At 42.2% G+C, this 16,826-nt stretch overlaps 1 protein-coding gene across 3 annotated transcripts in view; it reads right to left on the bottom strand.

Annotated features, from left to right (window-relative positions):
- Positions 1-16,826, bottom strand: part of SYT8 (synaptotagmin 8) — a 226,787-nt gene that overhangs the window by 79,394 nt on the left and 130,567 nt on the right. For all 3 annotated transcript variants that reach the window (XM_069223164.1, XM_069223163.1, XM_069223162.1), the window contains one exon: positions 4,675-4,832. In XM_069223164.1, coding sequence (XP_069079265.1) covers positions 4,675-4,786 — 112 coding nt within the window. In that variant the 5' untranslated portion in view covers positions 4,787-4,832. The remainder of the gene's footprint in view (positions 1-4,674; positions 4,833-16,826) is intronic.

Here is a 16,826-nt window from a genome sequence, read left to right as displayed (position 1 = left end):
GATTGCTTGTCCCTTACCCAAGATCACTGTCCCCTCTCTTTGCAGATATTGTATCTATGTGACCTTTGGTTCATGTGGGTTACGCTACACAGAATGACCACGAGAAAAGTTACAATCAGTTTACAAGAACACCAAAGTAATATCCAATTTAAGTAGTTAACAACTAAAATGACTACACATTTTCTAACAAAGGGCCTTAAAAACAGGGACATTTTTTGGGCAGTGATTGGAAAACCAACTTTCAACAAATATCCTGTCACACATGCGCTATTACAGAAAGAACAAACTTTGTATGCATGAGAAAGCTTGAATAATGATATCCCTTAGATGTCTCTGAATTTGAACACTTGATATACATGTAACCTCCGGGTTTATTTCCGAACAAGGTTTTCTTCAATGGGTCAGAGGGTGAAACAGTGAGGTAGTATTACATCATGGTAAACCTATACATGGCTACATCACTATATGGTTGTAACCCGTTCATGGAGTGAGCTATAGAGTCTATAAAAAAATGTACCAGTACTGACAGTTTCCCTTTCTCCTCCATTGCGCATTAAGATGAGTTTTAGATACTATGATGATCTGACTTGAGTTTCAGATCAATCACCTACTTTCATTGACAATAAATAAATGTTATACATTTAGGTGTACCTGCATTCCAGTCCTAAATATATATCCTGCACTTGATTAGGTAAAAAGACTAAAAACACTAGATAACCACATTTACCATTATGTGTCTCCGATGTAGTTTATGACACGTGCTGGTTCCCGGATTTTCGATAATAAATCATTTAGTTTGCATCTAATTGAGTTGTATTTACCACAATAACAGATGTTCTGAGCTATTTTTCAACACAACTGTACATTGTCTGTTTGTGAAAACAGTCTCTTTTGATTCAAACTACATCTCCTATCACACTTAGAACTCCAGAATAGGCATGTGCCATGATGCAGGCCCAATGCTAGTTTAGACACTGATAAACAACACAATTAGTATTTGACTCCAGTTTTTCCCATTTCTGACTTACAATTGAAAATAGGATGTTTATTGATCTAGAACATTGTGTTGTTTTATAATCCTTAAAGCACTGGCATAGCTGGTGAGCAACATTTCGCATCACGTTTAGGAAATCGCATATAGGGAATTCCTATTTGTGATTACCTATGCACATGTAGCAAGCATATCCTAAATGCGTACTGGGCATTTAGGAAATGCTATTACCATTAACTCCAAGTTATTGGTAACCATGTACAATTTCAGAAAATGCATCAAAAATTAGCGCGCACATGCCTCCAGGGCATCTTTGTGCTTTACATCTGTACCGTTTTTTTTGGAGTGCATCAAAAGAGGCCTTAAGCCCTGGGCACCCTTGGTTTTGCATTTCCTAATTTGAGATTTCCTAATGGGAAATAGCAAATTCGGAAATGCAAAACCATTTGCACCTGTCTGCCTTCAGGCCTATAGGAAAAAATGGAGCCGCAATCCGTAATAGCGATTTCTCAAAATTTGCTATTTAGGGAATGAAAACTGTGATTTTGATGCATATGATCCATTCTTTATAATAGTTTTATATTCGACATGAAAGATGTATAGAAATCATTTAATCTGAAAATGTGTCCATATTCACCTACCTTGGCCAGCGTGAAGGCCTGCATTTTTCTTGTGTTCTAACCTTCAATGTGAAGGTTGCTTCTTTGCATGCTTTTTTAAAGTTGCAGGTGTCAAGGTTAATAAGGGGCCTATTGTGCATGAGAGATAAGTGCACCTGAGAGAAGCACTACAAGGATGGAAGGAGTATCCTGAATTGGCAGTTATCGTTTTGAAATTCCTGAGCGCGAGGCTGCACCAAGGTCACATAGAAAAAACTTAAAGGAGATACTGTACCAATTATCTGTTTGATTAATGATTTTGTTTTTCAGAGGAAGATTTTGACATTGATGTCATTTTAGGAAGGATTGAGATTTAAGTGTGGTTTAGTTAGTGAAAGTTTCAGACCTGTTTATTCCTTTGAGCAGAGCGAACCTCTCTGGGGTACAGATCTCAGTCTTTAATTTCTATGGGGCTTCATGCCGCCACACCTCTCTTGACGAAATTTTCTACAAAAGTTCCATTATGCTGACCTTTTCCCTGCGACCCCCCGAATTGTTAGAATAGTTAGGAATCTAGATTCAATGGTTAGGCAGGAGAATTTGATTTTTGGGTTTTAAAACATCAAACACTTGTCTTGATTTTCTGCATTGTCGCTATTGAGATATTGGTACTGCATATGCTAATCAGCTTCAATATTGTGCAACGTTATAACTCTCCTTCAGTGATTTTGTATGTCTATACTATGGTTTCGAGACTTATTTATGTAGCTTATCTTTGAGTCTGTAATAAAGCCCTTTAAAACATTAAGTTGGTCTTCCAGTTTGAATGTGTGACCATTTGGTTGCACTGTAATAAAGTTAAATAATTTGATGTGAGTCTCCTCACCTCTCGGAACGGAGAAGGAAAGATTCATTGGAGTCAAAAATTGCAAATATAGTGCAAGCTGGATGAAAGTTATACATTTGGGAACTATACTTGTTTTGGAGGACTGTGGCTATTTTGTAAGTCATTACTGTGAGAGGTAGAGTCACGGGGCAGCAACATTATTGTCCATAACTTGTTTTGGTCATTACCACAAACCTTGAGAAGACATGATAAGCTCTATCCAAGACAACTAATATCATTGTTTCTCCTATGTTATTGATATGAGGTGGTAATATTAAACACTTATGAGAGGTACTATTTAAATCTGTTAAATTGCCAGGCTAAATATTATAATTTTGCACTCACAAAATTTACCTTTGAAGGGCTAAAAAGAATGTATTTGTTATTTCCTAATCTGTACTTTAGAATCTCTGTAGCTCGTATCCCTAAAGAGCAAGCCTAACTGGGACTTTTTAAGTGGGAGACATAAAATAATACGAGAAACTACGTCATTATCCGAAGCCTGAACACACCATGGGAAATCCATCACGAGGTATTTTTTAACTCTGTATGCACAACACATTCCCTTTTACTTTCTCCCAAACAAGTATCCATCATAGGTCTCCTGAAAAACATCCAAGAATTCTCCTCCCATGGCAGGGTTGTAGCCCACGCCAGCCCGTGGAGGAGGAGCACTATGATGAAACATGCCACCAGGTAGGTGGGTGAGGGATGCCATCCTTTAAAAGAGAATTCTCCCAGACAAGCATTAGACTTAATAATGAACCACTGGTGCACCAATTCTTTATCCATTGAATACATGTGATTCTTGCTGTGATTAGATGAGGTATTGTACGTTAAAGCATTCCCCTAGTCTTTCCTTTTAGTAGGTATTAAATGCTTGGCTCTCCAGACAACCTGCCTTATGGCGTAATTACAAAAGAAAAGACCACTTGCTGTGCTTTTTTATAATTATATTCTTCTAGGTATGGTATGGAGGAACATAAACATAAACATGCTCCAACCTAGATACCACAGCCAACATGTATGCGATAATGATATTGAAGCATCTCTAGATTCTAAAGTGGAACAAGTCCATGTTATGCCAACAGTCTTCCCTTGCTCACTGCTGCTTATGGCTGTAAAATAGATGCTCACTCATGGAAAATGCTGCAGAGACTATAGCTATGTAAAGGCATAATTTTAGGCGACAGCTGACTGGTTACCTACACAAGTAGTATTTTTTATCATTTGATCACATGCACATGAGACAGCAACTGAAGGTCTTTTATGGGGTGAATGGTCTGCGATGTGCATAACTATCGTAAAACACAGTAAACTGTGAAATGCAATGTGAGATCTCTATCCAGTAAAGAAATGAAGCAGTAAAAATCTAAAGTGAATAGCACATGTTCATTGGACCAAAGAGGCCTTCATATACTATCATGCTCAGGCTTGCTCTGTGTTCTGTAGGCCTTACTACTAAGGTCGCTACCTCAGCCCAACTTTCAGGGCTGCCTTAGTTCAACTGGCAATCGGTCGGGTTCCAAACCCTCCCCAATGGAACCAAGCTGCACCTGACTCAAGATGCCCAAGTGGTCTCGCGTTGCTTGTGTTCCGGGTCAGAGAGGATCTGGCATGCCAGTTGGGGCAGGACTGCTCCAACTTGAATAGGAAAAAGTCTGACTTCCATATGGCTGGTTCTAATATGAGGCAGAGTAATGGTCAAACAAATATTGGATGGAATGCTGCCCTGAGTGATTAAACTATTTGCATGCATTCCTCCCATCACAGTTTGTGTGCTTGTATGAAGCGACTGCCAGTGAAGGTGTGGGGGGTCCATGAAACAGACCTCGGAGGACGTAGCTGGTACAGAAGCAATGATGGAACTAAACACAAGGGAATCCATCTGGGAAGGTGGAGTGGCCAGCCAGTATGATAGTGCAATGGCAAGAGTGGATTTACTTATGTGTTTTACCTACAATGAGTTACCAGAAAGGCTGCTTAAACTACTTAATGCACTTACCAATGCATGTAGAAACAGCATTCCGTATGGCATACCGTGTAACACACATGCAACAGAGCTGCTGGCAGAATCCAAGATTCACAAAGAATGGACACACATATGAGACAGCTGGAGAACACCCATCCTCCTGGCAAGGAGGCGGCCCTTGCTCACTATACTCCCCTTATAATCACAGGAGTGAATGTCTACTTACGAGGTATTTTCTTTATAATGCCATTAAAGATGTTTGGATCCTCAGTGGTGGTGGGTGTCTTTTGGGTTGGTTTGCCTGAAGTTGAAGAAGTACTTGCAGCTTTCGCAGGCATGACTTAGTTGTTAGGACCTGGAAGAGACCACTTAGGGGAGGACAATCTGAGGAAATGAAAGACAAAGTTCATTTAGTTTTTGTATTGTTCATCTCATGCATAACAAGAAAGTATTTTTATCTCAGAAAACGAGGAAACAGTACTCTCTGCATAGCGTCTTCAGTAATGGAACAGTGCTGCAGCATATTTGCATATTACATAGTCTCTCTTTCTGATCAAAAGGGGCCCTCCTCCACTAAGGCAGAGGGGCACCGGCCCACTGGATTGTGGGAAAGGAAAAATAAAATGATAATAATGTTATGTTATTATCATTTTATTTGTCCTCGGAGAAGGAGCGGGGCTGGGCTGGAGGGAGGGGGCTTGAGGAGTTTTATGCGCACTTTGCATGTTCTCTACCCAGCCGTATTGTAAAGCTGAGTGGAGAATATGCCCAGGCTCCCACTACCTGTCTGAGCGGTGAAGCAGGGCGCTCAGACCAATCATGACGCTGCTGTCATGCTGGTGACAGCAGTGTCATGATTGGCTGGGAGCCTGTGTGCACCCAGGAAGAGGAAGAATACGGAAAGGAGACGAACACTCCTCCCCCACAGGTAAGCGTTTTTTTTTTTTTTTCACCCCATTCCGCCCCCACGTCTGCCAGTCAGCCCTGCCACCCCCGTTGAGAGGCAGCCACCACTGCTGACCGCCCATACTAAGTAACAGAAAGGAACCTCAGCATGCCAGCCATGCCCTGTCGGGGTCATCTGCTTGTTACAGACGTGGACAGCCAGTCTTTACCGATTCACCCTAGTGACTATAGAGAGCCTTGGTATTCTTGCTGGTAGGCCTTTTGTGCATTCTGGATGGTCTGAGCGCATTATTTATATTGTGCTTCATATCCTGGTGTTAGTTCATTAGTTAAACTTTACTGCTCTTTTAAATGTAATTTCTAAACGTATCAAAACTACAAATTACATTAAAAAGTATTAAAATGTGCATTACTCTACTCTGCATGTGTACTCTGTGAGGATTAAACAATCTGGTGAAAGAACAGATCCCCTAATATCACAACTCGTGCACTGGGTGAACCAAATAGTGAGACTAGCACCGTAGTCCATGCAGGTACTTACTAACTTTAGATTGAACAGTATCAAATATAGAACTTGATGTTCAGTGGAGTATACAGAGTCTCCTCAGTCGCATCCAAGCCCCAACCCACTCCAGGTGCTTTTAAGACACCCAGGGAGTGTTGTATGGTTTCCACGTATGTCAGAAGGCCAATGTTACTAATTTTGGAGCACCTATTCTTATCATTTTTCACTTCATTCGTTTTCCTCCAAATTCTCCAAATTTGTGTTAATGTTTTCATTTAGCAGAAACAGCTTTCACCACTACACAACTTGTTAAAAGCCCTACAGCAAAACCGACTACTCTTGGTAAAAAGACACTTGGTCAATGCTTGGTAAGGGACATTTAACAGATTGACAATGTATTGCTACACAGTTGGCAATGTGCAACAATATACAACACAGTCCTCACACATACTAAAACCCAAGATCATCGCAGAACAGATTAGTCTGTTCATCTTCATCCTCTAATGTATGACAAGACAGGCAGGCTTGCAGTTCGCAAAGTGATGCCTCCCAACATTAGAACACATCCCTCACACAATTATCCTTCAAAGAGCCACCTTTTCCCAGTAGTGTAGCAAGGGTGTGACAGCTTCTAATTTGTTGCTCGGTTGGGTGATAAAAGATGCTCATAATTGTGGAGCGGTGTGCTCCATTCCCCTACAGCCCCACTGTGGCCACTGAACTAATTATAAGCGTGCCCTTGAATTGACAACTTTAATCAGGTCATCAGTCACACTTGAGCACCCAACACAGCACCGAAATCATATAGTTAGGGTTTGTGGTTATCAGTTAAAACCAATTATAACTGATTAAAAAAAATCCACTGCAGCAAATATTTGCTTATCAATTTAAACTGGAAAACACTGAATTTTGCTAATCATGTACTGCTTTAGTGCTTTATGTTGTCAAAGCAATATAAGTGCCGCTCCTAACTCTCAGCACATTTCTATGTTGGATACTCCCACTATGCCACACTCTGGCCCACAGTCTGTCACCCAGTATGTCCTTATGAATGACTCTTTGTCGGTGGGGTGCAAGAACATACTTCCAATACTCAGGCCCTACGTTTTGGGAGTGTGTCTCAACTCTTCCGGGCTTGGCTTGGTATTCTCTGCTTGCTGCTGTGCTGTATACCTCATCAAATATCTAACTGTGCTTGTGCTTTCCAGCAAAATGTAAAATGTGCCAGAGCAGTGCATACAGAACAACTGCTACAATGAACACAATGATAGAGTAGTTGAATCAGCTTCCAAATAAACACAAACCCACATGGCCGGAGGAAATCGGTGCTTAGCTGTCATTAAGCTCACTTTGAAAATAAACGTAGTGGGCGAAATTAACAATGCTTTTCTTGTGTGTGGGTGTGGCTTCCTCTGGTAGTACTTAATTCAGAGAGTCGTCCTGGCATCAGGAAGTACTCCTTGAATCCTTCTGGAATCGAGTAAGCCAAGAACACAAGTGTGAGACACAGCAAACTCTTTGTGAATCGGTCTCAATATCTAGTAGGACTGATCCTACAATGTAAAAAGACAGCAGAAGAAAAGAAAAGTCGTGCTCTTGGTCTTCCTACCTACAACAGTCAACGCCCTTTGATACGCTGGTTTACTTAATTTATAAAACCTTGCTTTGGGGTCTTCCTACCTTTAGCAGTAGAAGTCCTTTGTCATTCCAATGGCTGACTTAATTTCTAATGACCTACAGAGTCAAAGGACAAACTCTGCCCTGCAGGGTATGACGTTTCTTCACCACCTCAGCTGTATTTTCATACAGCAGCACAGTCTGCTGTCACCAATGGGTATTTTGAGAGAAAGAACAAGACACTGGATTGCAGTACTGAAGCACAGATTACCCCAAAACATATTCTCATGCTCTAAGCAGAAAATCCTTTCTCATGCGATCATTGGCATTTGACTAAAGAGAAGAGCAGCAGGATGGTGCATTACATGCCCATCATTAACATTTATTCTGCTGTGATCCACTCTTAATGTGGCACAAACCCCAGACATGCACATCCTTAACATGGGCTGAGACGACCTGCTGGGAAGAGGAGTTTGAATGCTGGAAACCAAAATATGTAAGAAAGTTACATAAAAAAGCAAATTCTAGGAAAGTGTAGAAAGAAGAAAGAAGGAAGAATTCACAATATGAAAGAACGATGGAGGGAAGAAAATAAAAGCAAAATTCTATTAAAGCACTAGGAAGCCACAACTACATGAATATTTTTTCACAAAAAAGTGTGAACGCTGATTTTAATGAGCTTTCAAAACGCAGGAAAGCTCTAAGAAACCCAACTAGGATCACAGAAAATAGAAACTGGGAACAGGAAGCCGTATGTATAATTAATATTCCGCCTTGAATCACACAACCCAGTACAACCATCTTTGTAATATGGAACCATTTCAACCTGTGGAAGCACGCCCCCAAATACTCCACACAAGCTCAACCACAGTGTTTGCCCCTCTCAACCAATAGCAACGCAGTGACGACTACTCAGAAAAGACCCGCGATTTGACAAATCAGGGGACATAAGACCCGGACTCCATGCCTCCGTTTGCTGAGATATCCCACAACGGTGTAGAAAAGAAACCCTGGGCTCTCCAAAGTACTGGATGCCATATAAATGGCATAAATGCGTTTTGCAAATATGCATTATGCAAATGTTGATACAATTACGGAACTTTGACTACACTCCCCTCGGCATAAATGTGCATGAAAAATGATAATTTTTGTTCAGTGTGCCCAACTGTATAATTTTCCCTAAAAATAGCAAAAGTCAGTACAATGTTTTCTAAGTAATTGTTTAGACTGTTCTGGAGTAGGATAATTGGTAGGCCTGGTTAGTTTGTTGCCCAAGGCCGTGTGAAAGTGCTTTATCTCCTCTCTAATTAATTGTCACTTTCATCTCCTCTCTAATTATTTGATCAGATGCAGCCTTCCCATCTTGTGAATTGCAGCATATTTCAGGTTGATGTAAAGTTCTGAGGCGGCCATGTTTAAAAAATGGATCTCTTTTCTGTCTTGATGATTTGACTTTCTTGAGTTACAACATTCCTGGTGAAGGAGAGACCGCACAGAGGGGACATTGGGACAGAGCAATGAGCCTATTGGGTGCATGGGCTGATGACACTGGAGTCTTTTGTACAATGTAGCACTGACCACAACTGTGTTCACACACTAATCCTGCTGCAGGCAAGTTGGCCGGGAAACCAATAGTTGTGAGCCATGGAAGACAGGTAGGTCAGATTGAAAAGTAAGGGCCAGTAGGCCAGGTAGAGGAGCATTAGGCCTCAGGAAACTAGAAGTTAAAATACAGTTATTAACAAAGTGGGGACTTGGGAGGGGTATGGGGGGAATTAGGTCCCAGTAGGGGATTGGTTGATTGTTTAGAAAGGTGTGTGTGGGGGAAGGGAGATATAGTTGCTCTAATAATCTGACAGTAGGGTCATATTAGTGTTTGCAGCCAATGATGCTATAGATGCCTACTATGAGTTCAATCCCCCAATACAAAATGGCCTTTGTCGAGCTGAAGAGCACTTCTATTTTCCTTTTCAAGACCCTGTTGGCTTTGTCTAACATTTAACTTCTTGAGTTGGCTGTCCTGATATGCTTAAGCAATGAGGCACAACTAGCAGATGCACTTCACCCATATGTGTGAGTGACTGAAACCAGTATCTGATCCCATTTTTCCCCAATTACTGAAGCAACATGTTATGTTATGTTAAAGTTAATTTTCAGAACACGTAGCTGTCCCAGCAATGGGGCGTCCCAGCGCTAATCCTAAAAAAGAGCGAACTGCCAGAAGTGACCCATTGCAGAATACTGCAGGAACAACTAAAAGAGATCAACCATGTCTTCTGAAATTTCCTGAAGGACCACTGGTTCTGAACACTACTAATAGATAGAGGGAGTGCATTCCAAAGGGCAGGGGCCTTCGCACGGAAGGAACGTCCTCCAGATCTAGCTCTTTTAACATGGGTAATACAAGCGAGCATCTGATTGGCTGTGCACAGTGGCCGCGAGGGTAGATACGGGGACACTAGATTGGACAGGATGTGGGCCCACTGGTAGAAGATCTTATGAATGGTGCACAAGGTCTTAAAGTGCACACGCTTTTCCACAGGGAACCAGTGCAATTTACAAATAAGACTGGAGACAGGACAATGCTTTGGAAAGAGAACATCAGCCTGGCTGCGGCATTCTAAGCCAGCTGGAGTCTGCGAATCACAGCTTTGTTAGAGGTAGAGTAGAGTAGATTGCAATAATCCAGCCGGGAAAGGATGGATGTCTGAATGATTACTTGTCGGACAAAAGGGTGGAAAAAAACCAAGAATGGGTTCAAGGCCGTATACAAATCCAAAACACGGGCCTGACACTGATTTCGCCTGCCCTTCAACAGTTAAAGCGTTGTCCACCCCAACACCAAGGTTTTTGACCACTAACATGGGACAAGGAGGGATTCAGAGTGAGGGAGGCCACCAATGGTCTCCCCTTTCCCTAGAAGGAGAATCTCAGTTTTCCTTGTGTTGAGCTGTAGACAGCTAGCTTCCATTCACTCTGCAACGGCTGCCATTCTCCTTTGGAAGTAAGCCACGTCCGAGATGGGGTTGCTGCAAAAAGCACAAGCTGGGTATCATCTGCGTAGGACACCCAACGTTTGCTCTCCTTTTCCAGCTAGGTTCCATGTTAGGTTGTCTTTGTGAGTGAAGGTCATATCTAACTTGTCTAAATGTGGTGAGCGCGCAGTATGGCCCTGGGTTACCAGGGCACCTGTGGTGGCACATGTGCACTGCATTTCTCATGCCCTCCTTTTGCAGTCTTGCTACAGACAGCTCCACGTCTCTCGGTAAGACATAATTATATATCAAACTCCACAACGACAATTCTTATTCAAATTTTGGTGTCTTTATGCGAATCTAAGTTTCATTGTTTCTCTTTGTTCCTTTCCTTCATTTCTGTGTTTGACTCGTCACTGGAGCGTTTTTGTCTCGACATTGGTAGATTCCTCCCCTCTGGATTCAGCATTGCAGATCCACATCTGAACAACAGTTTACTGTCTTTTACTGCCATCTAGTGCGTACTTTGAAAACTTCAGCAGAAACGGAAAATAAATATCGATCTTGACAGACGGTCTCGCATGTCTGTAAGTGAGACTGACTGGCATCGCCATTGGTTGTTTAGCCATGGTGCCAGCAGTACGATGTGTACTGGACGACTCAGGCTGGTCTCCCACATGCCCGCACTTCTGGCTGCTGGATCTGTGCCTGCCTCTAGCCCAAATAAATCCTCCGACCAAGCAGCCTGCCCTACTACGCCTGCTGCCAGCAGCCGATGCCCCTTCGCATTGAGGTCTCTGATTCAGGGACTCAACAGCGTCACTGAAGCTGCCATCCATACATTCTTTGTACATCAAATTTTGTTTAAAAAAATTAGAAGAATGGGTTTAAGTGGTTTTTGTTATTAGGAAACAGAACTCGAAAGTACAAGTGGGGACAGCTGATGTGATGTTGCGAACTGTGAATAAAATATTCTCGACACTAATTGTGCCATAGCTTGCTAAGCGTTCCGAAACTTGTTGTGGGAGGTAGCTGTCAAGCACGAACAGCGTCGTTTTACTAGAGTCTCTTGGTTCCCAGATTATGTACCACTCCGCCTTCAGCAGCGGATATAGGATTGCCTGCTTTTTGCGCATCTAAAACCATGCCAACAGGACAAACCTGAGTATGGAGGGCACCTCACTTTATGTCATCATCAAGAGACCACGTTTCCAGACCTGGCCTCTGTTCAGACAATATAATGCATCCTGGGGGTTTACCGCCATTGGGGTTATCAGATTTACACACCTAATGGAAATTATTTGTACGTGAAAAATCCATTACAAACATGGTGTGCTAATCATATGGAGTGAAACAGCAACCCTACTCAATTAGTCATAGAAGATGCTTTAGACTGAAAAGGTCACGTAGTTCATGGAACAGGCCTTTAATAGAAGCGACAGACCCAGTAAATGAGCTAAAAATGTCCGGGACAGAAATATGGTTGCAGCTGCCCTCAGTGACAAGGGGTAAAATAGGAGGTGCGAAGGGTTTTGAATGGTGTGTTCCAGGAAGGGTGGGTGCATGGCAGAGCTTTTGGATAACCAATGGCTCTATAAATGATTCACATTTAGATTACGGCTATTTAAATATACCTCATGTCGATGTCCTGACAATCACCAGGCACCAATTATGGATGCTCCTTTTGCCGAGTGTGTGTTCTAGGAATCGCCAGATAGGGCCATAAAGGGTCGGATTAATACCACATTTTCAGGATCATTGATGACTATGTAAATGAGTTCCGTTTAATTTAATTGTACGTACATTTATATTTGTGAATAACCTGCTGGCATGGATCCCGCCATTCAGGGCTAGATTTGAATCCCGTTATTTCGGGTCTCGTGGGAATTTTTGCTGCTATCGAAGTGTGAGCATGGGTTTGTGCAAAGGGCGCAACATATACTCTCCAGATTAAACAAATGGTGAGGGCACTCATGCACTGCATGGGCATTCAAGGCAAGTTTATCTATATGTGGCCGTAGTACACGAGTACCTCATGAAACTGATAAACTGATGTTTGGCCATCAAACGTGTTTCTATTGAACATGGTGTTTCAAGACAACAGTTATGTATTTTCATGAAACTGATAAGCATCTGTTTGGTGGAATAGACTTAATTTTTTTCAAAACGATACACGTCTATTTAGTAGGCAAGTGTCTGGATTCTCAAAGTGAGAAACTGATGCTCACGGGGTAAAGATTGTGTTTTACACACACAATTTGGGAGGGTTAGGCTTAGGTGGCACACTACACCATGAGAATACTAGAATATTGCAGGATCGCACTTTCAGAGCCTATGGATTTTTAATAAATTCATGTCAAAGAGTATTTCACTACGTCCCAACAACAACCCCTCCATGCTAGCTAGGACCCTGGGCCAGCAGAGGGGTGGCGTTGGTGTGGAAGCAGATGGTCCTGGCAGTAGGTGGCAGCCTCCAAGTAAAACTGTGGGCCGTGGCATTTAATTATTAGTCTCTCACTTTCCAATCCCTCTAGAGAGCTGACTGAAAAAGGAATACCTCACACACGAGTCTCCTGTAATGCACTGTGGGACACTAAGTTCATAGCAACCTTTGAGAGATGGACCAGGGTGTGCTGTGAGCATGTCAGGTGTCTGCTTGGAGTGAGGAAGCCCTGATGTTGACTTGGTGAATGACAACGCCTGTGCCAAAAGACCTTGTTTTCAGGGTTCTATTAAGGCTGACACTCTAGTTTTTATACTTAGGTAGGGGCACCTATGTGACAGCAACATTTTAAAGCTTGAGCAAAGTGGGCTTTGTTCTAGATCCTCACATTTCATTGAGACCCCCTTTTTGTGATTAGAAAACACCTGCCCTAATAACTATTTAAAACAATTTACTTCTTTCTTTATTTTTATTTTTTGCTTGCCATTCAGCAAATTCGCCAATGCCTCACCTATCCCTGCAAACTTGTAGAGCATGGATTAAAGTTTACACTGTGACACTAACAGCGAGATCCTTGTTGAGCTGGCTGTGCACAATTAGCTTCAAGTGAGTGTGCAGGCCCTGTCCGATCTCACATATCCTTTCAATCTAAAGACAACATGAACAGTTACTGAAGGGGAGGACTGTTTCATTTCCGCCTGGTGTCTTGTGTGTACTTCGCCATGCCAGTTCGATCACGGCCCCTGCAAGGCGCGGCAGCACAATGGCAGCAGGCTGACGGGCAGAGCGTTATCAACTTTCTGCTGTTTTCACGCCATGCTCCAGCTCTGGTCGTCATGCAAAATGCCTGTTTATTGCTCCTTCCAACTTTTTTAAGTAAGGATCAGGTGGCACATGGATACTTTGGAAGAATAAGCTTCTTATGAGCAATATTTGTTTTGAAATATTTTTAAGAGATGTGTAAAGTTACACATTTTGCCATCTGTGTTTAGACTGCCACCAAAGATTTATAGACTGTGATGGATGTTACTTTCTGTGTTCAGCCTGGGTGGGTACATTGCACATTGGGTGACTTTAGCTGAAACTGATTGCAGTGTGAGGGCACATCTCTAAGACTACACTGAGGTGTACGAACTTTTATTACCTATGAGATGCCAATAAGGCTAGTATGACTATTTTTCAATGAACCCATTATCCATATTTTGCTTTAGGTGGTGGTGATACTGAAGAAAGTGTAAACATTCCAGCCATCGCTTCGGTGCCCTCAACACCCAAAATGTTCACCCCACTCTCTGTGCCATGATGTCCTTTCACTGAGACTGCCTGTATTTTCTGACTATAAACGCTTATATTTTGAAGAAGGAAATTCATCCAATATGATCTTTGTGTAATCACATACAATCTTTTTAAAATACACGAAGTTTAATAGAAAGAGCCGCCAGTAGGTTCTTTTGCTTTCTCAAGGCTGTAATGATAAGCAGGCTGACAAAATAATTCTGAATCAACTGAAAGTTACATACATATATGTGTGCATTATTTGATTTTACAATCTATGTGTTAGTGTTTAAAAATGCGGGGTGGTGGACAGCATAAGGCTTGAGCAATGTGGATTTCCCCTTGGCTTGAGAGATCGCATTTTTCTGCTCGTGCCAATATAAGGTGGGAAGTCTTTTTGTCAGTCTCAACATCAAATCTCACTCAAACCCCGTCCTCTCCCTTTCTGTGTAGACCTGTATGCTTATACACCTAAAGCACCCAAGAATGAATGAACATGAAAATACCACAAGGTCGAAGCCTGGATCTTGGCTCCTGGATACACCCTAGAATTGTTTGTATGCAAGCCACCGCCAATGTGGTCTCTTTGAAGTACTAATTCACCACTGTGTGGTCAAATTTGGGGTCCACTAGGGGTGGGGTGTACATGCCTACGGAGGACGGCAAACTCTGGCCCACAAACGCACGGCATGCCCCTTCTTTGGGGTTGCTGCTCCGTAGGAATGAAGGTACACTAGCGCTTGTGGGATGTGTGGGCGATATAAGGTGGAAGTAGTTGATTAAAACACATGTAATGGTGATAATTGTACAGGAATAAATAAGATTCTGGTGTGTGACCATGTTGCCTTGATGAAGCTCAAGGATATGGGGGAATATCCCTGCCGCCATGTGTTTACCAAGGACCTTTGCTTATTTACAAGATTCCAGCTGCATTATGTCTCAGCATCCGACAATACATTTTTCATTTAGACCTCACAGTTCTCAGCAGCACTGATTATGTACTAAGATACATACCAGGGAACTTGAGGTGGCCAAACATAATATTTTGAAATGTACACAAGCACTTAGCTGAGCTTGCGGCTGAAAGAGCATCATGATAGAGAGTAGGCTCCTTCCTCATGAGAGAGGAGAACCAAGGGAGTATGAATCAAATGTATTTAACCCAAATGTAATTGTGAGTAAGTTATTTCCAACTGAATTAAGGGGAGACAAGAGGTTGAGAAGACAGAGGTTGGTTGACTGGTAATATTGCTGTTCAGCGGGTATGACGTTAGAGACTGGTGAGAGTGATTCTGGTGATGATGATTCTGAGCACTGTTGAGCTTATTCACAGTAAGTAAAACATTTGCCATAATAGGATTTTGAATGAAAAGCGAGGAACGACGCAGGGCAGTGGATTGAGGTGGCATAATTGCGAGCCAAATATTTTGTAGCCATTAGCAGTGACTACAGACATTTAGAAGCGAAGAAATGTGCCACTGAGAAACAACAACTTGAAGGGGGTGAAGGGGTACTATTGATGACAGGAGGGGGTAGAACCTTGGAGTATGGCAGGTTTTTGGAGGAAAGTAGAGAAGCAATAGTGTGCCACAGGAGAACTGGTGGGGTAAACTAAGAGGAGGGGGAGAGAGTACTGATGTGGGGTATCGGATGCCCATGTGTTCTGATGTGTGCTGAGAAGAATGATGCGAAGCCACTGGGGATTGAACGTGATAGAGCTGCAGGACTGGAGATGGGAGAAGGAGATGGGTCGTCTGTAAGTAGGAGCTTTGGTATTGACATAGAACACATGGGGGTTTTCTTTCTGCCTCGGGCTCAGAAACCATGCACACTCAGGTGAGACACCACAACACGTCCCACACACATACAGGCTCCAGACTCAGTGAAGAGTGTGGTAATCCGATTCATTCAACATAAACCAATGATATGAGAAACACAAACAATGTTACACACCATGACCAATTTGGCCACTGAAACAAAACCCCAAACTGAATAACGTTTCAGAGCTGTATAACAAACACAAGCCAAAATCACATAAATGGTGCACAACACTAAGTTATAAACATACATGAAAATCATAGGCTGATCAAACGTCTAAAGAGATTAAGCCTACTAAACATCAATACTATTAAACACTCCAAAAGCATAACACAAACCAACAGAACAATAATATGCACATCAATATCAGATTTCAAAGCAGATGATGTTGACATCAGTAATCATCAAAGTCAATCAGTAACATTAAATATTTGGGCTGGGCCATTCTCATACCTAATGCAAATTTGGACTTGCATGTGTGGGAACAGACTAGCACATGCAGGCAAAAACAAAAGAGACAAATAATTTGGAAAATCATCTAACTAGGGTAACTAGCTATAAAAATCCACTGATGTAATTATCTAAGCAAGAAACAAGGAAAAACAACATTGTGAATTATACCTCTCATCATAGGACAGCAAACAGGAAGGATTTGTTGGTCAAAGCACTCACAGCATCGCAGTATCAGTAGACAGTAGCATTAGGGTAGTTCAGAGCATGAGGTTCACACAGGACAAGGGTAGCAGTTCAGCATTGATTGGGCATATTAGTACTGAACAGCATAAGTAAATGTGGCATATATAAGGTGACAGCATGAACACTCAAGATAGAAGACTCTC

This window comes from Pleurodeles waltl, chromosome 3_1, assembly GCF_031143425.1.
Source record: "Pleurodeles waltl isolate 20211129_DDA chromosome 3_1, aPleWal1.hap1.20221129, whole genome shotgun sequence".
NCBI classification, from domain to species: Eukaryota; Metazoa; Chordata; class Amphibia; order Caudata; family Salamandridae; genus Pleurodeles; species Pleurodeles waltl.
Note: the sequence above shows the minus strand (reverse complement) of the source record. Positions and strands in the feature narration are given on the sequence as shown.